The sequence below is a fragment of the Watersipora subatra genome, chromosome 8 (genome assembly GCF_963576615.1).
Source record: "Watersipora subatra chromosome 8, tzWatSuba1.1, whole genome shotgun sequence".
In the NCBI taxonomy this organism is placed as follows: Eukaryota; Metazoa; Bryozoa; class Gymnolaemata; order Cheilostomatida; family Watersiporidae; genus Watersipora; species Watersipora subatra.
This window is the reverse complement of record NC_088715.1, coordinates 47,262,561-47,288,194: the sequence shown is the minus strand read 5'-3', so window position 1 is coordinate 47,288,194 and position 25,634 is coordinate 47,262,561. Positions and strand designations below refer to the sequence as shown.

The following is a 25,634-nucleotide window of genomic DNA, read 5'->3' as shown; positions in this document are numbered from 1 at the left end:
ATTATTAAAAATGCCGTGCAAACAGGTTGACTTGCATATACAGTGTGATAAGGTGACGCAGGCTTGTTGAAGGGTGGTAAATTACCACTTGAAATGGTTTTCTTTAGATGCTAACTTATTTGCTGCTTATTAATTAACCTTTGACCTTAGTAAGTGTGATAGCATTTTTAAAGATATACCTTCAACAAAATGATAATGATATATCCACAATGTAATAGGAATTGGCACTCCTAACGATCTCGCATGGCACACTTAATTGCCAGGGTATCGATTCTATCAATTCTTGTGTCACTTTTTGCATTTATCTGCTAGAATTTTTTAGCATCAAACAAGAATTCATAATGACTTTGAAACATGATGATAATGATATATGGGCCATGATCCCAGGTGTGTGGTAAAATTAAGAGTTATCTACACTAGCAGAAGGAAAAAATTCTCACAGTTATTTTGCAAAAAAAGTTTTGATTCTAGCTTAATTACAGCTGATTTTATGGTCAATAAACTTTCGCGCGTTCACTGTTAGTGCGAAAACATAGTTCTGAGAAAACTGGTGTTAAAGTTTAAAAAACGAAAACCAATGCACAATTTTGTTTACTTTTCAAAATGCTATAGGAACCGATATCAAGAAGTTATGATATTTAACTACATTTCTGTATTTACATACAGAAATTATGCTGAATTTAAAAATCTCAACAGATTTTAGTTGGCTGTAATAGAAATAGCTGCATGTCTATCAGAAAATGTATTACCTATTCTTAATTTTGCAGATATTAAAAACGGTTTGACAAAATCACGATTTTGGGCACAGCCGTAGTATCACCAACAAAACCTTCAAAAAAATATTATTAGCAATAACATATTGCATACCATTGAACATTATATATTCCGATCTTATAAATTCGAATAGTTATTCTTATAATTAAATCTTACAATAATCTTATAAAAATGGTTAGGAAAATATCGTCGTCATTCCTTTTACTTTCACTGGTTTTTGCGTCAGTTGGAATACCAAAGTACTCATTAAAAGTCTCCAAAATGTCAGAATTATCATTAAAATCAGCAAAAAAGAATCGATAACTTTTATCGGACGCCATTTTTCAGTACTTCCTGTTTAACAAAGCAGAGGTTTTCCGAGGGTTAAAGACTTCTATTGGCTAAACTGACTTCAGATTCAGAAAGATCACTCTTTGATTGGTCTAGATGCACGTGTTACAAAAATCGTTACCAATATTATAAATTCAGTTAGGTGAGCTTCAAAGTCAGATAACTTAACTTCGTGATTTGCGACTTAACCATGGTTTCTGAGATCGCGACCCATATTCACAATGTAATAGGAATGACTGGGTAACAATATTAATTAGATTTCAATTGAGCTAGCTGGATATATGCTGCAGTTCTTTCCCACAGCAAGCAATCGACTGCTTACTATAACAAAAGCTATGTCAGTCTGTTCAAAAACATGGTTGGAAGTTGAAAAAACATTGCATTGCATAGGATTTGAACTCACAACCATTAACTAGTTGGGTCAACTCACTACCCACAGCACCAATCATTTGCCTTCTGCGTTGGGAACTTATTGTGCATGTACTTATTCGATATGCTTTATTGAGACACCTGATTATCTCTCACAGCACACCGGTCTGCCAGGTTACAATACCAGTATACAATAATATAATAATAGAATGTTGCCTGCATCAACGGCACTAAAAGTTGGCATTACAAAAATGTTGTAAGATTCGCAGGAATGAACTCAGGCAACCAATGACACTTGACAATCATCTGAGAATGAGTATATAAGGTGAAGCTGGTAACGAGCCAGGCAGACAGGAATAGGCAGCAAGCCAAACTGCAAGAAGCTGGCAGCGAGCCAAGCAGGGAAAAACTGGCAGCGAGCGAGACAACAAAAAAGGACGCATAAAGAGAGGAGCCAAGCCAGAGAGAGAAAGAAGTTGGTATAATTTGAAGACAGCCAAATGAGCCTGCACCAAGCAGTCTGGAGAAGATCAACTCATCGAGAAGGAAACACACAGCAAACACAATTTACCCAAAGAGGTGGAAAGCCAGGAAACTACAAAGCCCTGAGAGAAGAGAGTTTATTCAACCCCCTGCCAACAGAAGGAGCCATCACTACACATCTAGTAGACAGCAACTCATTGAACCTAGAAAGGACACAACTAATAGGGCTAAAGGCTGGTTCACACTATATCGCCGTATCTCGGCGTTGATGCCACAATACTTCGATGGCCGGCGATGATAGCGATGTTCACAATATCATAAACCCATTCGTGTTTGCATCAGAAAATACTCTGTGACATGTTCCCATGTCTCTTTTTAAATTTTTGTGAAGATACCTCATTGTTTTCGCGTGCTGGAATTAAATAGTAGTTCTGCAGCGACTATCATAAACGGATATGAATAAATCACGCTATCCGCGACCGCGAATTACCATCGCTGAAATGGTACACATGTGAAAGGCGGTCGTCGATGCTCGACGAAATATCGGGAAAGTTTGACAGCTGCAAACTCTCCCGACGTATCCGGTTTGCTTCATTGATGCCATCGGTTCATGGTTCGCATAATCATTGATGAACGCTGAAAGGAAAACACTGACAAACAGCGATATAGTGTGAACCAGCCTTCAGTATACAAGCGTATTGTTAGTTTTGTTTGGGATAGTGAGTGTTGACAAGATAATTTTTATTTTTGATTTTTTGAAGCAAATAGAGTTCACAGACATTTGGAAACAAACCATGTTTGTGCAGGTCAAATAAATTGAAAAACAAAAAAATAATTATAAAAGTGTTAAAATATAAATTTGAAATAATTAGCAAACAATAGCTAAATTAAGTCTGTTTTGGTACAATTACAATAAAAGATGATTTAGTAATGATACAATTAATACGACCTGAGAAAACAATATAAAAATCCTGAATATGTTGAATTAATAATAACAATTCTTGCATAGAAGTGTGTGTGTATAAAAAAAAATTTCTGTTCCAGCAGAAGCTATCCTTCAAAACATTGAATACGACGAGACTGGTACCTCTTTATGCTGGTACAAATATAAAAATGAGATATCAGACTGTCTTTGTCAGGTACTTTGTCTGACCGAATGAAGAGAGAATGTAGAGGCTATTCTTACTCGAGAAAATACAATTGTCCGCGGAAAAAGTGTTAGCCTGGACCTCGATTTAGCAATCGAACCTTGAATTAAAGAAAAAATTAAAAAATTATTAATTGAAAAAATTAAAAAAGTAAGTAATGATAGCAATAAATTAGTTTTTAAACAATTTCAAAAAATAATGAACGCAAAAGGTAATATTAGTTAATAATCAAAAGTGCACATTTAACGTGTGCATATGCTATATGATAAGATCACATGAATGTCAAGGACTGTATAGCTCAGTGGTTAAATGCGGGGTTTGAAACATGCGGTTGCAATCTCAGTGAGTTCAAATCCAGCACGCAGTGAGCTTTTCGTTGCAAAATTTAATGGTTATAGCTGACAAATCAAAGTACAGAATAATAGAGAAACTTTGAGATTTATATAGACTAGCCGTGCTACCCCATGTTGCCCGGGTATTAAAAACCAGCTTACAAACAATGAGACATAATGAGAGTTGCTTGCCACTTGCTACTAGCCTGGCACATTGCCAATGGATAATTCGAGTAAGAGCTACCGCTTCCCATGATGTTACGCCATCATTTTGCGCCGAGACCAAAAATGGTCACGTATTTGCTCCCATATAGTGACATATATTGCCTAGCGATCTATCAAGTTCGTGTGGCTAAATAGGTAAGGCGTCAGACTGGTTAATGGGAAGGTCCGCGATCAAATCTTCTGCAGTACTGATTCTTTATCCCAATATTTGAATAGCTATAATAGGTGGACATACACACAAACTGAGAAATATATATATAGCTGTAAGGATGTCTTCAATCTTATAGTGCTGTCCACAGTAGTAGTCTTATAGTAAGGTCAGTAGTAGTAGTCCTATAGTAAGGTCCACAGGTCAATAATGAAAGAACAATAACACTACCGCTTTGCAAAATATTGCAATCATGCGTGACGCCGTGCAAAAACCTTTGCTATTTCTTTGGTGTCTTTTGTTAACATCTTACATATAACATCTTTTGTTAATCTACATGGTAATGCGATTCTTTACAGTTTATTCAATTGCAATAACAAATGCAATTATTGTTGTTTAACATAGCAGAACAAATCTACATTGTACAGTAACAGCGTTGCTTATGAACTTCAGTTACGCTAGCCATGGTCAATGCCAAGCGCTGTTTTTTCTACTTGGCTGTTGCGGTTATATTTTCTAGTCTTACATATTTGTACATTACTGCAAGCCAATGGAAACAAATCTACGAAAGTACTGCACTTAATAGAATTAGTTTTAACAACGATACTTCAGCAGTGAGTAAACAAATACATGTACCTCCTGTCATCATATCTCTATCCAGCTCTCACAATGAATCTTTGGCAGACGGCCAGGAAAATAAAGTGATTTTCCAACCTACTTGGGCAGGAACAAAGGAAGGTTTACCCCTGATTAAGCAGTTAAACCAACTCTTCGCTAGGCAGATGTCTTTTGTCGGTTGTGAGTTTAGCAACTGCGTATTTAACAGTAGTACCAACCTGTCGGAAGTAGCGAACGCGGATGTGATCCTCCTAAGATTTTCTATTCATCTTCCTCCTGGAACAGTTTCTAGAGTAGTGCGTCAGCGGCAGCTATGGATAGTACACAGTCATGAACCTTCTGGTTTGTCCCATTGGCAGCCCAGCATCAACTCGTATAATGGTATGATGACTTATCACTCTGACTCGACTATATATTTTCCCTTTGGCGAAACAACTCTTCGTAATGAGCCAGAGCATACTCAAAATGACTATTCTCGTGGTAAGTCTAAGGGAGCTTTTGCTTACGTTTCCAACTGCGCTGGTCTTTCAGGCAAGCGTTTGCCATTAATGAAAGCTTTGTCAAAACACATCATTGTCAATATTTATGGTCGGTGTACAAACAATGCTCCTTGTTTGAGAGGTGACAGGGTGTGTGAGGGTGCTACCCATTCTGAGCACAGGTTCTATTTGTCCTTTGAGAATTCACTATGCAAAGACTATATTACGGAGAAGTTCTGGAAAGCCCTGTATTCAGCTGGAGATTTCGTGCCTGTGGTCATTGGAGGTACGTCAATGGCGGAATACACAAGAGTTGCCCCTCCTGACTCATTCATACACGCATACAATTTTAGTTCTATTGACTCTCTTGGTGAGTATTTGCAACATTTGATGAATGATGACGCTGCCTATAATAAGTACCATGAATGGAGGCATAAATATAACGTTAAATCGTTTACCATTCCACACGAGTCAGTATGCAAACTCTGCCAACTAGCAAACCACCCGGAACAGCTTCAACCGAATCAACAAAGAAACTTTGCTGAAGAGTTCAACTATCCATCCAACTGCAAACCAGCGAGTAGTTTGTTTTCATAGTTTTTGCTAGTATAGACTTCGTCAGGCTGGAACAGAAGTTATGGGGCAATATAACAAAACTGGTATTCAAGTACATGCCACTTCATTAGCAAGCTGAATGAAAAAATCACTCATGTTTATCAAAAACTTTCATTCTATGGTTTTTAAAATTTTATACGAACATATTACACCGGCAAAACAGTTTTGAAGCTATTTAAATTTTGGATCCTCCTATTTTTCGCCTTTTCAAAGGTAAATTTTCAAAGTTATTGGTATTTGGGTTTGTGATCTTGTATAGCTTGTGTGTGCAATATATCAATTCTTCTGAGACAAACACAGTAACAATCATAAAACAACAGGAGATGTTCAGCAACATCAGTACTTGTCTGGTCTAATGTCAGGTCTAATCTAATATAACTAAACCTCTGATTTATTGACGATGATGGATGTGTATTCAGAATACATATAGATGTCTATGATATTTTCTCTATCAAGGGCCATCACTGCTGATTATGATTCCCTTCCAGTTCATTTCTTTTTCATCCTTCATCCCAGAGCCATTAGCACTCTTTCATTTCTTCCACGGACCCTCTCTTCAGTTGTCCCTACCCCCGTTGTCTCTGGCAACCCCATGCCCAACACTCATTTGCTACATTCATTTAATCTCACCTTAAAAAATGTCCATTCTAAAATAACCCTATCTTCCTCAATTGCCTTTTCATTTGCTCAATGCTTGATGCTCCACCCATTCTTGCCACCTTCATTGCACACCAAAAAATTCTCATTTCTGCAATACCAAACCTATTTTTGCATCTTCTGGCTACTGCTACCATCTCCACATCATAGACATATATATTGTTATCACTGTCGATGCCATTTAAAGCAGGTTATTCCGTAATACAAAAATAAAATAAATACTAGTAAAGTACAAATTATGCGTATTGAAATACGCATAATTTGTACTTTTTTTGCATAGCGCAGTTCTACGGTGTGGTTTGTTAAAGCCTTTCTTGTCGGGCTGTTATGCTGTACACCCTTCCTTTCAATTAGTGGTAGCCTTTATATTGCAGATAATGACTGCCATTTACCTCCATCCATTTTATTCTGCTTGGCCCCTCGCCCCTATCTCTTTTTTTCTCCATTTTCCGGTCCAGCGCTTGAAAGTACTTTAACAGCACTTCTTGTAACAGCACCACCTGATGGTCTCAATCAAACTCAAAAGGGTCTCAAAGAACTCTGTTTTTGCTCAGCCAACCATCATTCCATTCAGCATGTCTCCTCACTTCTCTAAGCAAGCTACACCTTGTTCCTCGCTTCTATCACAAATAACGATATCATCTGCGAACGCCATTTTTCATGAGTCCTCCTTTGCCCCTTAGTCTGCCAATCCGCGATTCCAGGTTTCAACGCTTTTCTTGGTTTGTGCCTACAATTTTTAGGTTTTCAACTCATTTCAGCTTACGTGATATGGGCAAATTGCATACAACCTCCAACAATTATATTAAAAATATTATCACTAAGCTTCTTTCGCAATCTTCTACCTAATATCCATTCTCTGAACAGAGAAATTATGGCTTGGCAGCCAGACGCACTACTAACTGCATCGCTCGACCACCTGGCTGCACTGTGGAATATTTGTGCACATAGCTATTACATCTGATAATATCTCACAGCACACCGAGCTGTCAGGGTACTAGTTTTGATAACAAGAACTAACAACGAACTTGCTGTACTGTATTAGCGCAGCAGACAACACATGAGACAAAGTGGCTATGCATATTTAGCGAAGTTAACGAATGCACACAGTTATACAGTTCATACAGTTCTTCTGGCCAGTTACCCTGGCTTTATTATTTGGTAATATTGTAAAGGAATTTGCCGGCCTTTACTTTGGCATGGTCTAGAATGTTGCATAAGGAAGAGAAAATAGGTATGGCTTTTCATTCGTTTTATTTATAAAAGAAAATCCATTAGTCGAGGAGCTTACGACTACTACTCTGACTCTCTTATTGAGCCCGCTCCCTTTATATACATTTATGTTACCTGTTCCGGATAATGGAACCGAGAGAAAAAAACCGTCTAACAATAAATACAACATGCAAGATATGTAAAGTACATATAGGAATATTTATAAAAAAAATGTTATGGCCCGGCGTCCACCACAATATACCCCCAGATCACCCCCTAATATGGCATATCTTCAAATGAACTCAAATCAGTTAAATTTTGGTTTAGATCCAATGAACCACTTGCTAATTTGCTATGATATAATTGATAAATAAAAATAAATAATAAAATACACTTTAAAATAAACATTTACAAAATAATCCTAAAATTATATTTGAATACAAAAGCCAGTACTTTATTTGCAAAAAATATACGCACATTTATTTTTAAACAACCAAAAAATTTCATTTTAATATTTTGTGCAATGCCATGCAAGAAATCAAGAGCTGGTCTACCATAATCCGCAGCTATTATCTGTAGTCTTATTTAAGCCTCTGTGTTGGTGCTAGTTTACCAACGGGTATTTAAGCACCAACCACTCTATTCAGTGTTTTATCTCTTAGAAGCATGACTAAGAAATGCCAGAAGTTTGAATGGTTTGAATGGTAGTCTTATTTAAGCCTCTGTGTTGGCGCTAGTTTACCAACGGGTATTTAAGCACCAACCACTCTATTCAGTGTTTTATCTCTTAGAAGTATGACTAAGAAATGCCAGAAGTTTGAATGGTTTGAATGGTAGTCTTATTTAAGCCTCTGTGTTGGCGCTAGTTTACCAACGGGTATTTAAGCACCAACCACTCTATTCAGTGTTTTATCTCTTAGAAGTATGACTAAGAAATGCCAGAAGTTTGAATGGTAAGAGCTGATATTAGCTGACAAGTCTCTGAGACATTATTCAATATTGTCGTTTGCCCGAGGTAAATTATTAAATATTATTTCAAGGGTTTTCAAGATTGTGTGAGTAAATATGATTTCACGCAAACTTTATGTTGTTGCCACCTAATGCATGTAATCTCACACTAGTCCATAACTGGTTGAGCATCTTTGAGTATGTCATCTGAAAGTATCTCATGTGATTATTGATCAAGGTATCAACACAAAGGCTGACGTAGAACAGATGTACATTTACTATGTAATCTTTGAACACATTTAATCTGAGAATCAGTAATTGCCTTGAATCCTTTAAAGAATATTGATCAATATTGATCTTAAGATCTTAACTACAGTTAGTGTTTAGTAGAAACTCTAAAGATACAATAGGGAGGGTTTGACCTGGGAGTGCCTAGACTGAAGGGCAATTGATCAGGGGGTTTATTACCACACCCAGGTATATTACCAGAAGAGAATATACTGAAACTGTACTAAAAGTGGATTCAATAGAATGAGATCCAAGCTAATGAATACTTTATGCTATAATATATATTTATAGCAGAATTGTTCTGCATGTAGTTTTTATGTGTAAATTCTTTAAAATAGACTTTATAGCAAGCTATGCAATGTACAGAGATACACCTGGCTGACCACAATATAAATAAATATCAAGAATTAGTCTTGTCAATTTTTAGCAAATGAAATCTCTTTTTTCACAATGATTGACAAGGACTACATGACCTAAAAAATCTCTCTATCGATGTGCCTATAAAAAGCTTCCTAGCAGTCAAGTTTCATAAATATTCCTTTGTATTTATAGTATTCCCACACCTTTGGAAAATTAAGCTTTTCCACTTAACTGTATAAAATTGGGTTGATAATTCTTTACTGCTACCCCTTCAACCTTTAACCTTTAACCCTTCAACCCTTCAACCTTTAATGGAACTTATATTTAGTAGTATCGTTCAACTGCATCTCAGTAACAGCAGGTCATATTAGGAGAGAGATATCTTTCAATAACATTTCCTATAATACTCTCTATCTTATTTCTCTGTTTCTTGTGAAGCAAGGATCAATTGCTTATGTATGCACAATGATATGCTCTGTTCGATATTTACAAGCTTGAGTGCAAGTAGGTGCTGCCAACAACACATGGGTGCAAGTAGGTGCTGCCAACAACACATGGGTGCAAGTAGGTGCTGCCAACAACACATGGATGCAAGTAGGTGCTGCCAACAACACATGGGTGCAAGTAGGTGCTGCCAACAACTCATTATGACTAGCAAATGTCCAACTTTTATTAAACCAAAAGATTACTAAAGTCAATCGATTGTCTGCTGCTGACAAGCCATTTTGGTTTTGGGAGCCTCTTTTGTCTGAAGAATGTAGGACTGGTTATCTATGTCAGACTACAACTACAGTACACTGAATTCATGCCAGACTACAATTGCAATACACTGAATTCATGTCAGACTACAGCTACAGAACACTGAATTCATAGCAGACTACAGCTGCAGTACACTGAATCCATCTCAGACTACAGCTACAGTAGACTGAATTCATGTCAGACTAAAGCTACAGTACACTGAATTCATAGCAGACTACAGCTGCAGTAGACTGAATTACTAATATTGGCTTCACAATTATGAATTAACACATATGGGCTGTGTTTGTCATAATTTTGGTCAACATGAAAAGGTTTTCACCTTGTCATCAATAATAATTCCACTTTGTCAACAATGCAAATTCCATCTGGTCAACAGAGGTAATTCAACCTTGTTAACAATGGTAATTCTACTTGTCAACAATGATAATTCTTCTTTGCCAGCAATGGTACTTCCACTTTGTCAACAATGATAGCTCCAAATTTTCAGTAATGGTAATTCTGTCTTGTCAACAATATTAATTCCAACTTATTAATAATGGTAATTCCAACTTGTCAACAGTGGTAATTCCACCTTGTTAGCAACGGTAATTCCATTTGTCAACAATGGTAATTCTACCTTGTTAACAATGGCAAATCCATCTTGTCCACAGTGGTAATTCAAACTTGTCAACAGTGGTAATTCCAACTTGTCAACAGTGGTAATTCTAACTTGTCAAAAATGGTAATTCCAACTTGCTAACAATGATAATTCTAACTTGTTAACAATGGTAATTCTAACTTGTCAACAGTGGTAATTCCAAACTTGTTAACAGGAGTAATTCCAGCTTGTCAACAATGGTAACTCTACTTGTCAACAATGGTAATTCTACTAGTCAACATTGGTAATTTCAACTTACTAACAGGGGTAATTCCATTTTGTCAACAATAGTAATTCCAGCTTGTCAACAGTGGTAATTCCAGCTTGTCAACAGTGGTAATTCCAGCTTGACAACAGTGGTAATTCCAGCTTGTCAACAGTGGTAATTCCAGCTTGTCAACAGTGATAATTCCAGCTTGCCAACAGTGGTACCAACAAGTTGCAGTTCTTACGAGTCAACAACATTTAATCAATGCTTCAACCAGCTCATAAACAATAATTCACTTTTTGAAATATTTTCAGTATTTTATCTTCCGATGTAAACATAAATACTCAACAGAATTTTTAAAATGGCTACCAAAACAAGTGTGTACTCACCCAATTCAATAGTAATAGAACCTCTATGGGTTTTTTTAAGTTTGGTTAGTTTCTGATTATTGTAAACTCGCTGTATAAGTCAAATTTCTGGGAGAAGACTTGAGATAAAATCTTTGTGGTCGATTTATACTTAAATATTCTTTAAAGACATCCTGCTGCTGAGTCTAATGGAGTGCGGAATATGCAAAAAAATGCTGTTATTATACATCTAATATATATATATACACGTTGGTAGAAAAGAATGAAATTGTATATATATAAGTATATATACAAATATCTAAATTTATGTATACTTATCTATATATATATATTTCTCGAAGTTTGTTTTCTGTCTGTTTTCTGTATTTGGTATGTCCAGCTATAGTGATTAAAATCTTCGACTTGGAAATTCACATCATACTGGATTTGAACTCACGTAAAACGTGATTGCAAATTCGCAATCCAATTATCTATCCACGTGACTACAAAAGCTCCTGCGATACATAGCACATACTACATAATGTATACATCCTTTTCCCTTTTCACACAAAATTGACGTATTAATTGAAAATCTACCAACTATTTAACAGTTATTACCTCAAAGTTAGAAACATTTCACGCTGATTTATCTACTCCGAATCATAGAAACTGCAAAAAACAAATGCATTCTACACCATTTTGCTTTGCTAACTTTGTGCAAAAACACTCGATGTGAGAGTACTGTTCGACATCATATAAACCCTCACTGCTGAGGGATCCAAATTGGTAATGGTCGGCTAAGCTCTCCATAGTGGAGGTAAACAATTTCAGCTCAAAAATAAAAGTCAATCAGCCATCTTGGCTTAGCTAGTGCAACTAGTATGAATTGAAAAGTAACCGTGCCCTGAAATCGAGTCTACTTTAACGAGTTTGGTTTTGAAGGATACATCGCAAATTATGGAAATATCTACATAGTGCAACTCCAAATTATCGAAACGTTAGGGTGTGAATTCATTGGCAGCGGGCAACTCCAAAACTATCCAAAGCATGGAAACGCAGTGATAGTCAAATGTGGACATATTGCAAGGGAGGTTTGGTTAGTTATTACTACTTCTGTAGAAACTAACCACAGTACTAGTGTATCTTAAACAGACAGTCATACACTCCTTCACCTTTGTAAACAATTAAGCTAGGGCCTTGAATAGTTTTTTAACTTTTCCTTCTAATGGAGTTATCTCCCACTAACTTGTCACTCCAGTAAAAGCTATTGTATTTACAAGCCACACCAGGCCTACATGTACTACATAATGTATACATCCTTTTCCGTTTTCACACAAAAATTACGTATTAATTGTAACTCTATGAACTCTTTTAGCTCTATGAAACGCGATGCTTTTTCATCCTCGCCGTACTAGGGCTAATTTGTTTTTAGCAAAACGGTATCAACAATAGATTCTTCCGAAATTAAAGTTTGGCGATTTGTGTACTGACTATATACAGTAGAACTTCGGTTCTCAAAGGCTTCGGTTCTCGACCAACACGATTTTTGACTAAAGATTTTGAGATTTGTTCGTCTCGAATCTTGAACATAAATTCGGTTCTCGACAAAACAGGAACATGCGTTGGAATTGGAACAGCTCCGAAAACAACATGGAAACATTCGTTAACAAACGGAGAAGCAATTTACGTTTCATAAACTCCTTACAAAATAAAAATTTTCTTTTTTCTCTGCAATGACTTCCACTAGTAACTATATATATATAAAATCTATATAAATATATAAATCTCAAAGTTTATGTGTGCTTCGGTTTGTTTAGTAGTAACTACTGAAATCTTGGAATGAAAAGTTTACCTCATGTTGGAATTGAACTCATGGAGATTGCGCTTGGAAGTTTCAAACCACGCATTTAACCACTGAGCTATACAGTCTTTAACTGGTGGTCCATGGACCCCGAGGGGTCCACAGGAGGTTTTGAGGGGGTCCACAGGCTGGCTCCAGTATTGGTTTTTTTAGCTAGATATTTACAGCTATTTCTGTCATAGTGGTTGGATCAATGATATAAAACCCGAAAAGGATAGACGACGGCTATCATATGGGTGGGGTTTAATGATCGAAATCTGTTGGGATGGTGCTAGCCTAGGTTTCCGGGCTAATGCAATTCCTGCAGGGTGGTCGCGTTGTCTTGTTAGGTTATTGGGTCTAGACTTTTATTACCTATATGTGCGTCGATCACTGGATAGTACCTGATTTGCGGTTAATAGTACAAAACAACACAACCTGTAACCAGCAAACACGTAATTCTTTCTTTCCCTCTTCAATTTCAGCGATATACTAAGATCCATGGAATATAAAACATTTCAACCTACGTATTTTTACCAACTTTCAGATTGATAGGGTCTTAGTACATGCTTAAATTTAAGTATAATTTCCCCTGAAATCACCCAAACAACAGCCTCTTTTCCCTAGTTTTTGATTAATATTTTTCTACCTATGATATAAAATGGCAAAGTCTTTTGACGTTGTCACATTGTTTGACCTGGCCAATAAAATGGGACAGCAGCAAAACTGTGCAGTTTAGTTTTCATACTCAAAATCTAAATGTAAAACCAAATTTGAGTCATTTCACAATGGCGACTATTAATATCATGAATGCTTGTTAATGGCAGCTGACTGATCATAATTGTGACAATATTTGGCAACTATATTTATTTGAAAACATAATGAAACCAGCAGATCGGTAAAATAACCAAAGATGTTTATGAAGATAAAACCATTGAAGAATTTTGGCCTTCCATGATTCATCCACAGACAACCAAACACGCCCTTTGAACTCTGCTCCCATTTGTGTCTACATACTTATGCGAGTCCGCTTTCTCTTCCAAAGGTTGTTCTCAAATCGAAACAACGAAACCGACTGGGACTTGAAGACGACATGCGATGCGCTTTGTCAACCATTTCCCTAAAGATTGAGAATTTGGTGAAAAACAAGAAGTATAATCTATCCTGAACTAACAAACTGACTAACTACTAACTACTGACTAACAAACTGAAAATTAACAGTCAAAGCAATTTAGTATAGCATTGCTTTAAGTAAATAAATAGAAACATGTCAAACCTATTGACTCTTATATAAATCTAATTTATAATGTACACCAATTTACAATAGATTGTTATAAACACCATATATTATGATGTTTATAAAGGGGTCCATAACTTTTAGATAAGGAGCTCAGGGGGGTCCATGGCTCCAAGGTAGTTGGGAGCCACTGTCATATACCATATGCACACGCTAAATGTGCACTTTTGACTATTAATTAATACTACTTTTTGCATTTGTTTTTTTTAAATTGTTTAAAAAATAAATTTTTACTGTCTTTACTTATTTTTTTAATTTTTAATGTTTAAATGTGCCGTTTCAATTTTCAAATGTGCCGTTACACTTCTATTTCTGGTTTTTCGTAAGGTCCGATTGCTAAATCGGTAAAGTCTAATACTTTTCACGCAGACAATTGTATTATCTCGAGTAGGAATAGCCTCTACATTCTCTCTCCATTCGGTCAGACAAAGTACCAGACAAAGACAATCCGATATCTCATTTTTACACTTGTACCACTATTGGGAGGTACCAGTGTTGTTGTATTCAAAGTTTTGATGGATAGCTTCTGCTGGAGCAGTAAGCTTTTCTATGCGCGCGCACACACATGCACACACACATACGCACACACATACAAACTTCTATGCACGAATTGTCATCATTAATTGCTCATATTCAGGATTCCTATTTTTTTTTCAGTTTGTATTAATTGTATCATTATCAAATTATCTTTTATTGTAATCGTAGCAAAACCGAATTATTTTAGCTATTACTTTGTAACTATTTCACATTTAAATTTAAACACTTTTATAATTGCTTTATATTGTTTCCTAATTCATTTGACCTGCACAAAATTTTTCCCTCGTGATATGAAGTTTGCAAGTTACAGTTGTTTGACAAAGTTTGAAAACCTTTACAGTTGTTTTATTTTTTCTTTTTATTTATTTAAATTGCACAAAACACTTCTCTCATGATATGCAGTTTGAAAGTTAGAATGGCAAATGTTGTTATATGTTAAATACAAATTAATTTTCTGTGCAAAGACTTTTATTACACGGGCAACGCTACGCATTCACCTAGTATAAGTATATACAAAAAGATGAAACTTCGGTAACAAAAGTAATCAACTAAAGTACTAAAGTTTGTTGTACTAAAGTTTTTTGTACCTATCATGATGTAAGCAGTAAAAGGTAGAAATGATAACTGATATATCATAAAGTTCAGGCTTTTTTACAGGTTACTTTGGATATCACCAAGCACCATGACTAGCTGGAAAAAAATGTTGTTGTTGGCGATTATCTGGGCTGGTGTAGCAGCCAAAACTGGTGAAAATAAAATGGTTCCTCCAGCGGACACCGGAAGAAATCAGTAAGCAAGATTTATAAATCACTCAGTCTTTCAGAAAAAGTTGTAAATGATACAACTAGGTGCAGCAATACTGTAAGCCTGGGATTTTCCGTATGCATTTGAAATTCTGATTTTGGGACGGCGGCGTGTCATGTGAAAGAACTTGTTATATAATTACTGCTAACAATTATGGTTATGTGATTAATTATATAATTAATTACATAACTAATAATAACTAATTACGTTAATCAGCTATAATACTAATAATAGTTAATTATCTTTTTTTTATACAAATTTTTAGCTTTTTACAATTGTTTTAATACAGCATCAAACTAGAAGTTATTGTAGATTTTAGGCTGTGGGACAAATAGAACAAAATACAATGTATGTTTTAACAATATTGTTTCAATATCTTGCAGTTTTACTGTATGAAGGAGATAGTGAAGAAAGATTAAATTTTTGTGTAGCAGTTTAACAGTAATTGAAGCTTACTAAAATTGGATCAAATAAAATGTGATATAAGATAATGAATACTCTATGCGGTTATCATAAACATTTATATTAGAATTGTTCTTGTCAATTTTTAACAAATCAAATCTCTTTTTTTATAAGGATTCACATCTTTTAAGAGTGACTGATAACTTTAAAAAGGCATCAAAAGCACGATATATCACTTAACATACAATACATTTTCTGTGTGTGTGCAATCTCTCGAAGGCCAATTACAATGTTTGCTTAGCTTACTGAAACAGAGGCTGGGTGTGTTTTTAAAAGCATTGTTTTAACAAATGGTAGTTCTGTGAATGTGGCTGGACATATTTGAGTCCAGTGGTAAGGGAACCTCATGATTAGAGACTTGGTCAGTTGCAGAAAGCATGTTAAGGTTGGATGTTATTCCTGCCAACCTAGTGGCCTTTTTAGGGAGTTGAACCCCAACATGTTGTTTACTGATCAGGTGTTCTAGACCACTAGACCATTAGACTACTTGTGACCGCCGCTGTGCTACGCGATAGATTGCTTGATCAATACACACAGCATAGCTACTAAAACTGACAAGTTTAAACTTGACAGGTGTCTTTGGGTGTCTCATTTTAAATGTAATCAATTATTGATTGTATTAAATCTCTAAAGTGAAATCCTGTAGACGCGCTAAATATAAGCTCATGATTATCTGCAATGCTAATTTGGCTGCGTGTGAGAAAAATAGCTTATGACTTGCCATAATTTCCTAGTCGATAAAGCCTGTTTACGAGTACGCGCTTTTGACGCCCGCAGTAGAGTGATAAATAAGTTATGCTTCTCTACTGAATCAGCTTAGACTTAAGCATTTGTATGCTTCAGTAATGCAAAGAGTATAGGAGTTAATCAGTAATAGCTAAAAATTGTCATAACGAGTATTTGTGAATGACTCGTTGGAAATACTTTATAGAATTTTTATATATTATGTAACAACCGGTCCATTAAGCAGACATTTAATCTGTTAATATAATAAGAAACTGCCAGTCTTGCTAAATTAAAAGCAAAAATAGCCTTAGTTGACACAAGATTCTAAGCACCTGTCTATGGTTGTCTTATGTTGATGGAAATGACAGGCGGCATTTGAAACAAAATAATTTAAAAAGTTATTTTCTCCACCTGCATATTTAGACATACATGAGAGAAGATCTACAATGTACTAATTTGTACTAATTTGTAATAATTTGATTCAATTATCTATATATATATAAATCTCAGTGTTTGTCTTTTTGTTAAACTCTGTGTCCAGTTACAGCAATTAAAATCTAGCAATGAAAAATCTTCATGACACTGGATTTGATCTCAGGACCTCCAGATTTTGACTATTAAGCTACACGGAATACAATGGATTCATTGGGCAAATAGTCATTACATTGGTTAAGATTCTCATCCTTAAAACGCTTGCTTGGGGGGATAATAATTAGCACTGTTTTCCGATTGTGAAGCTGGCCCAAAACACGGGTATTGTTTTAGGAAAGATTTTAGTAAAGATCTAGCTTTCTAGGTAAGTTATTCCAATTCATTAGGTAATTATTTTATCACTGATGCAACGCCGAACATTTGGTTAGTTTATGATATCATTTACTATAATAAGAGAAGTTTCTGTATGTCCATCAATCCACCGGTCCGTCTGTTTGTTCCGTAGCCAAAGTTGAAATGATTGGTCATCATTTCAGAATAGTTGCGCACATAATTATTCTCTGAGCTTTTTAGCAGAAAAAGAAAACAGAAATAATTTACAGTAGAAAAAATTCAAAAAATGACCATTTATTGATAATTTACTCTCGTACATCTATTGATCTATCACTGCACAATAGACTGCTATGGTACCAGTATTATAGTAAACATTACTCACTGGTTATATAGAAGAGGGATATGAATATGCTTATTTATATAAGCTAGCCAATAAGAGAATCTTAAATACTTTCAGAGGTTTTTGAATTGCTGAACTGCTAGAAGTTGACTTGAAAGTGAAAACATATTTGACAGACACCATTGTTATTATTACTAGTACGTTTACCAGCCTCGTGCACTGTGAGAGATCATCATGAGTAATCAGTATATGGCATAGATATATAAACCTATATATCTATGGTTTATATATCTATGGTTTATCTATGGTTTATATATCTATGGTATATGGAGAAATGTCCTAGAAAGTGGTATGATGTTTGAGTGGTTTGATGGAAGCGCGCTTGCCTATTAATCTAATGCCTGGGTTCGACTCCCGTGAAAGGCAATACCTTTCCTAATGCTCTTAGCATGACTTTGGACAGATGGACGAACACGGCTCTTATTATAGTAAATATTATAAATCTCTACTATAATAAAGCCGTGGTTTCTTACTATTGTACCTTTATTAGTACCCTGGCAGTCGACTGCTCTGTAAGAAATTGTCAGGTGTAATTTACAAACTGCACAATTATTCAAACAATGGCAAGGCAGTCGATTAGAGCAATAAATATTCAGCTTTGAGTATCAGAAGTCCATGCTGAAACTCATGAGTTCTAATCCTATTTAAAGCAATCTTTGTCTAGCTTCACGTAGATGGCCCTTACTATAGCCATAAAGCTAAGTTTATAGGCTGTGAGAAGAAGTTTATAGAAGTTTATAGGTGTGTGAGCAAAATAGCTTATGACTTGCCATAATTCAATAGTCGATAACACCTGTTAAAGATGTGGTTGCGTCAAAAAGGTCGATTTGATGAAATTAAGACTAATTAAAGGCTAAAACATCAGCTACAATTTGATGTCATTCTTGTCTTTATAGACTAACCCTGTCCAGAGATGTAAGCGTTTGAATGAGGCCATATTTTAAAAAGCTCAGATTCGAGCTGGTGCTTTATTCTAAACGTAATGAGTGATACATGTGAAAAGAGTCCATGAGCGATAAATATAAGATCTTTTCATTAGCCAATCATCAGCACGAAAATTTTATATAGGTCATACTAAATATTATCGCTCGTAAAACGGGTTGTCTGTGATTTCGAAGATTCTCGTTGTTAGGGATTTCACTAAATTACTAGTTAGTTACGAGCATCGACTAGTAGTAGATTCTAGTAGCTACGAGCATCAACATCGATATTCAATTTACTGATTTAATTGACATCGTTAATTTATTGAATTACTGCACCGACACAATTTATTAACAAACAACAGAATTGTAACAATGCGAAGGTGACTCAAAGCTTTCTGAGCATCAGGTGATTAAAGATTTGGGCAGACAGGTTATGGTTAGAGCTGACAGGCATCAACAGCGTTATGCTGCAGAGAAAGATAGGAGAATGGAGGTAAATTTATCTTTAACTTTGAGTATCCTATACATATATTCTAAATTAACGGTAATAATTTTAGTACTCATGAATACATCTACTAATAAGTAAAATTATGAATTTTTGCTATCTCGAATCATCGTTTCACAACTTTTTAATCATTTCACAAATTTTTATCGTTTCACCTAGCTAAAACTTTCTTTGGCATTTTTAGCTAGTAAATTAGATTTATGATTTATGTTCATTTCTCACTTGTAAAAAGTTAGAAACATCGATTGATCAATGCCCATCTTTAACTCTAAGAAACAAAGCTTCGAATCGTTGGCTTTGCATATTTATGCTTTTGTTAAACATTTATTCATTTTGAAAATTACACTCGCTATCTATCTGACTCTCAAATTGAAAGCTTTCAGTAGATACGCGTTGAAATGACATAGGCCTATATATGAATGACAGTTATTACATTTGTTTTATTGTTACAGGATATTTATGCAGTCGTGTCGGTCTGGAAACTGCCATAAATGGGAAAGAGAGACACGAATGTGTGCTGCACAAACCATATGTTTTGTTTGAGTTCGCTGCAGTAGATTAATTTGTTCTATTATATGAGCTGAAACTATGTGAATGGCCACAACTTGGATGGGTGGTTTTAATAAAAACTTTATGCTGCGATGAAAACTTTTGACTTGTAAAAGTTATATAATAAAATAATATTGTTGAAGACAATGCAAAACAGGATTTGCAAAACATATTGAATACATCATAGCCCTGTTGCCATCTGTGCTGAAATCTTCTCTGATAGATGGATTGATGAAGTGTAATCAGAGCTGTATTGGCAGGTACTTTTGCATGGCTCGACTCAATTCCAACGAACCAAATATTAAGTTCAAAAGACTTTATGCTCCACCCTACTAAGTGAAAACAGATGAGTCCACAAACCGCCTACCTGGTGCAAGAATGGTTTTAGTAATCTTTTGCCAGAACCGGTAGGTTAATTGATTTCAACGAAATTGACGTTGTTTTGCGTTCACTATTTTGGTCAACTCATAAAACCATTTGTTTTGTACTTGAATTAACTAATCGAATGTGACCAGTAAATTTTTTCTACAAATTGATACTGATAATGACCAGATAACATTGACTATACATAACATTTTGGGATGCAGTTGGTTTCGCCATATATTCGAACATATTATTTTCAAAGATGGCGGCGTGCTTATTTTGTTTAGTAGCTAGTTTCCAGTGTGGGTAGTAACTGAGAACTTAGCTGATACAAAGGCCCGGATGAAATAAGTTAACTCGATGACCTAATTACCGTAGACTGGCAGAATCGTAGTCCGTACTCAGATGTTTACACGGCGTTTAGAGGAAGCTAATATGACAAGTTTTTAATTCCCCTTTTCTGAGGCGTTTGAGACATTTATAATAATGTATCTGTAGGTGGATTTAAAATTTTATTCTAGCCAACATGAGCAAATACAAAATAAAATATATGCCAATAGAGCCACGTAGGACTAGACTTTTATCGCAATAGCCGATGTGAATATGAGAAATAGAGTCAGGTTGTATCACTCGTTACATCATTTTGGGCAAGTCTGGGCATGTTTTTTTGGCCTGAGCGTTTTTACCGCGATGAATTTTTTCGATTTTAATCTTCAAATATTTTGACAATGAGATCGCCTAACACAACCAACAACATATCAACTGATAGACAAAAAAATGATTTTTTTCAAATCAACAAAAGTTTGACGCAATCACATCTTTAAGGGTACGCGACTTCTATGCCCGCTGTAACGTAACGATAAGTTATGCTTCTCCACTGTCATGCAAATACCTTTGCTATTTCATTGGTGTCTTTTGTTAACAGTAGTAGTATAACTCATTTCAGTCTATTCAAGTGCATTAACGATCATTATTGTTGTTTAACACAGCGGAACGAATTTACATTGTACTGCAGCAGCGTTGCTTATGAACTTCAGTTGCTCTAGCCATGGCCGATGCCAAACGCTGTTTTTTCTACTTGGCTGTTGTGACTATATTTTCCAGTTTTACATATTTGTACATTACTGCAAGCCAATGGAAAGAAATCTACGAAAGTACTACACTTGATAGAATTAGTTTTAACAACAATACGTCAGCCAGGAATAAACAAATACCTCCTGTCATCATATCTCCATCCAGCTCTTATAATGAATCTTCCGCAGACAGAAAGAAGAATAAAGTGATTTTCCAACCTACTTGGGCAGGAAAAAAGGAAGGTTTGCCATTGATTAAGCAGTTAAACCAACTCTTCGCTAGGCAGATGTCTTTTGTCGGTTGTGAGTTTAGCAACTGCGTATTTAACAGTAGTACCAACCTGTCAGAAATAGCGAACGCGGATGTGATCCTCCTAAGATTTTCTATTCATCTTCCTCCTGGAACAGTTTCTAAAGAAGTACGTCAGCGGCAGCTATGGATAGTACACAGTCATGAACCTTCTGGTTTGTCCCATTGGCAGCCCAGCATCAACTCGTATAATGGTACGATGACTTATCGCTTTGACTCAACTATATATTTTCCCTTTGGCGAAACAACCCTTCGCGATAAGCCAGATCATACTCCAAATGACTATTCTCGTGGTAAGTCTAAGGGAGCTTTTGCTTACGTTTCCAACTGCGCTGGTCTTTCAGGCAAGCGTTTGCCATTAATGAAAGCTTTGTCAAAACACATCATTATCAACATTTATGGTCGGTGTACAAACAACGCTCCTTGTTTGAGAGGTGACAGGGTGTGTGAGGGTGCTACCCATTCTGAGCACAGGTTCTATTTGTCATTTGAGAATTCACTATGCAAAGACTATATTACGGAGAAGTTTTGGAAAGCTCTGTATTCAGCTGGAAATTTCGTGCCTGTAGTCATTGGAGGGACATCAATGGCGGAATACACAAGAGTTGCACCTCCTGATTCATTCATACACGCATACAATTTTAGTTCTATTGACTCTCTTGGTGAGTATTTGCGGCATTTGATGAATGATGACGCTGCCTATAATAGGTACCATGAATGGAGGCATAAATATAACGTTAAATCGTTTACCATTCCACACGAGTCAGTATGCAAACTCTGCCAACTAGCAAATCATCCAGAACAGCTTCAACCGAATCAACAAAGAAACTTTGCTGAAGAGTTCAACCTTCCATCTAACTGCAAACCAGCGAGAAGTTTGTTTTCATAGTTTTTGCTAGTAGACTCCGTTAGGGTGGAACAGAAGTTATAGGGCAATATAACAAAACTGGTATTCAAGTACATGCCACTTCATTAGCAAACTGGATGAAAAAATCACTCATGTTTATCAGAGACTTTCATTCTATGGTTTTTAAAATTGTATATGAACATATTACACCGGCAAAACAGTTTTGAAGCTATTTAAATTTTTGATCCTCCTACTTTTAGAATTTTCAAAGGTAACTTTTCACAGCTACCAGTGTTTAGGTTTGTTCTCTCACTTGTATAGCTTGTGTCTGCAATATATCAAATCATCTGAGACAAACACAGTAACAATCATAAAAAACATGATGTTCATCAACATCAGTACTTGTTTGGTCTAACTAAACATCTGATTTATTGACGATGATGGATAAGACGTTTATTGACACGTTTTATTGACAAACAACAGAATTGTAACAATGCTCAGTTCAGCGAAGGTGACCCAAAGCTTTTTGAGCATCAGGTGGTTAAAGACTGAGGCAGACAGGTTATGGTTAGAGCTGACAGGCATCAACAGCGTTATGCTGCAGAGGAAGCAGAGAATAAAGGTAAATTTATCTTTAACTTTGAGTATCCTCTACATATATTCTACACTAATGGTAATAATTTTAGTACTCATGAATACATCTACTAATAAGTAAAATTACGACTTTTTGCTATCTCGAATCATCGTTTCACAACTTTTTAATCGTTTCACAAATTTTTATCGTTTCACCTAGCTAAAACTTCCTTTGGCATTTTTAGCTAGTAATATAGATTTATGATTAGAATTTATGTTCATTTCTTACTTGTAAAAAGTTAGAAACATCGATTGATCAATGCCCATCTTTAACTCTCAGAAACAAAGCTTAGAATTATTGGCTTTGTGTATTTATGCTTTTGTAAAACATTTATTCATTTTGAAAATTACACTAGCGATCTATCTGACTCTCAAATTGAAAGCTTTTAGTAGATACGCGTTAAAACGACATATATATGAATGTCATTTATTACATTGCTTTTATTATTACAGGATCTTTATGTGGTTCACTCTGGGAGCAGTCGTGTCGGTCTGGAAACTGCCATAAATGGGAAAGAGAGACACGAATGTGTGCTGCACAAACCATATGCTTTGTTTGAATTTGAGCTTGCTGCAGTAGATTAATTTATTTTATTATATGAGCTGAAACTATGTGAATGGCCACAACTTGGATGGATGGTTTTAATAAAAACTTTATGCTGCGATGAAAAGTTTTTGGCTTGTAAAAATTATATAATAAAATAATATTGTTGAAGACAATGCAAAACATGATTTGCAAAACATATTGAATACATCATAGCCCTGTTGCCATCTGTGCTAAAATCGTCTCTGATAGATGGATTTATGAAGTGTAATCAGAGCTGTATTGGCAGGTACTTATGCATAGCTCCACTCAATTCCAACGGATCAAATATTAAGTTCAAAAAGTTTTATGCTCCACTCTACTAAGTGAAAACAGATGAGTCCACAAACCGCCTACCTGGTGCAAAAATGGCTTTAGAAATCCTTTGCCAGAACCGGTGGGTTAATTGATTTCAACGAAATTGACGTTGTTTTGCGTTTACTATTTCGGTCAACTCATAAAACCATTTGTTTTGTACTTGAATTAACATAGTTCAAGTACAAAACATAGTTCTTTTTTACAAATTTTTAACTTTTTAAATTAGTTTTAATACAGCATCAAACTAGAAGTTATTGTAGATTTTAGGCTGTGGTACAAATAAAACGAAATAAAATGTATGTTTCAACAATATTGTTTCAATATCTTGCAGTTTTACTGTATGAAGGAGATAGTAAAGAAAAATTAAATTTTTGTGTAGCGGTTTCACAGTACTTCAAACTTACTAAAAGTGGATCAAGTAAAATGGGATCTAAGAAAATGAATATTTTATGCAGTGTGGCTAGCATAAACATTTATATTAGAATTGTTCTTGTCAATTATTAACAAATCAAATCTCTTTTTATAAGGATTCACATCTTTTTAGAGTGACTGATAACTTTAAAAAGCCATCAAAAGCGCGATATATCACTTAATATACAATACATTTTCTGTGTGTGTGCAATCTCTCGAAGGCCAATTGCAATGTTTGCTTAGTTTACTGAAACAGAGGCTGGGTGTGTTTGTAAGAGCATTGTTTCACAAATGGTAGCTCTGTGACTGTGGCTGGACATACTTGAGTCCAGTGGGCAAGGGAACCTCATGATTGGAGACTCGGTCAGTTGCAGAGAGCATGTCAAGGTTGGATGTTATTCCTGCCAACCTAGTGGCCTTTTTAGGGAGTTGAACCCCAACCTGTTGTTTACTGGTCAGGTGTTCTAGACCACTAGACCACTAGACTACTTGTGACCATTAGACTACTTGACGCCGATAGATTACTCAATCAATACACACAGTGACACAGCATAGCTACTAAAACTGACAACTTAAAACTTGACAGGTGACTTTGGGTGTCTTATTTTAAACCTACCCTAGGACACTTATATTTCGCTAGTATTTAGTTTCGTGAGTAGCATACAGAGTAAAATTTCGCTGCAACTTAATTTCGCAGCTCTGATGAGTGCGAAAATATAGTGATGCGAAAATAAATGCAGTGGAACAAACATCATTAGATTCCTCAGGTCCAGTTCACTGGTACGAAATATTTTTCAATTTGGGACTACAGTACTTTTCAGACTATAAAACGCACCTCTATATAAGCTGTATCTGCTTTATTTTCCAATAAACGATAATAAAACAATACATAAGCCGCACCTTTGAATAGGCCGCAGAACTAAGGACTACGCTTTTTAACGTGGCAGCAACTTTCCTGTTTAAAACGGAACAGTCGAGAACGGCACCGTTTCGTATTATCTGACGCTTTTTAACTTAGTGCCTAACGGGACAGTACCGTGAGGCATTGTTTCGTATTTTCTTTCACCGCTAGAAGTTACTAATTGGAGATTCCCGTTAGTGCGCCCTAGCGGTTAAAGAAAAAGCCACAGATTAGCCGCACCCTTATATAAGCCACATAGCTCAAATCATCAGAAAAAAGTAGCGGCTAATAGTCCGAAAAGTACGGTAGTTTTTATTTGTGAACTACAGGTAGAAATGTGTAGGCAATATCAACAATGCAATTTGATAGCTTGCTGCCATTTGTTTCCTGGACTATCAATGACATCAAGGTCCCTGACGCAGTGACCTATGTGGTACCGATATTAGAATT

General features: G+C 35.7%; 1 protein-coding gene and 1 long non-coding RNA gene across 2 annotated transcripts in view; both read left to right on the top strand.

The window, feature by feature from the left end:
- LOC137401973 (uncharacterized) overlaps positions 1 to 25,634 on the top strand; it is a 48,960-nt gene that overhangs the window by 18,540 nt on the left and 4,786 nt on the right. Inside the window, exon 2 of the long non-coding RNA XR_010979409.1 lies at positions 15,269 to 15,400. This is a non-coding gene — a long non-coding RNA (uncharacterized lncRNA). The remainder of the gene's footprint in view (positions 1 to 15,268; positions 15,401 to 25,634) is intronic.
- Positions 21,157 to 22,380, top strand: LOC137401871 (alpha-(1,3)-fucosyltransferase fut-1-like). Its single transcript, XM_068088345.1, has one exon. It carries the CDS (start codon positions 21,157 to 21,159, stop codon positions 22,378 to 22,380), a length of 1,224 nt encoding a protein of 407 aa, XP_067944446.1.

Bases quoted from the DNA above. Each gene is read 5' to 3' on its own strand.
- LOC137401871 (XM_068088345.1), top strand. From the start codon at position 21,157: ATGGCCGATGCCAAACGCTGTTTTTTCTACTTGGCTGTTGTGACTATA.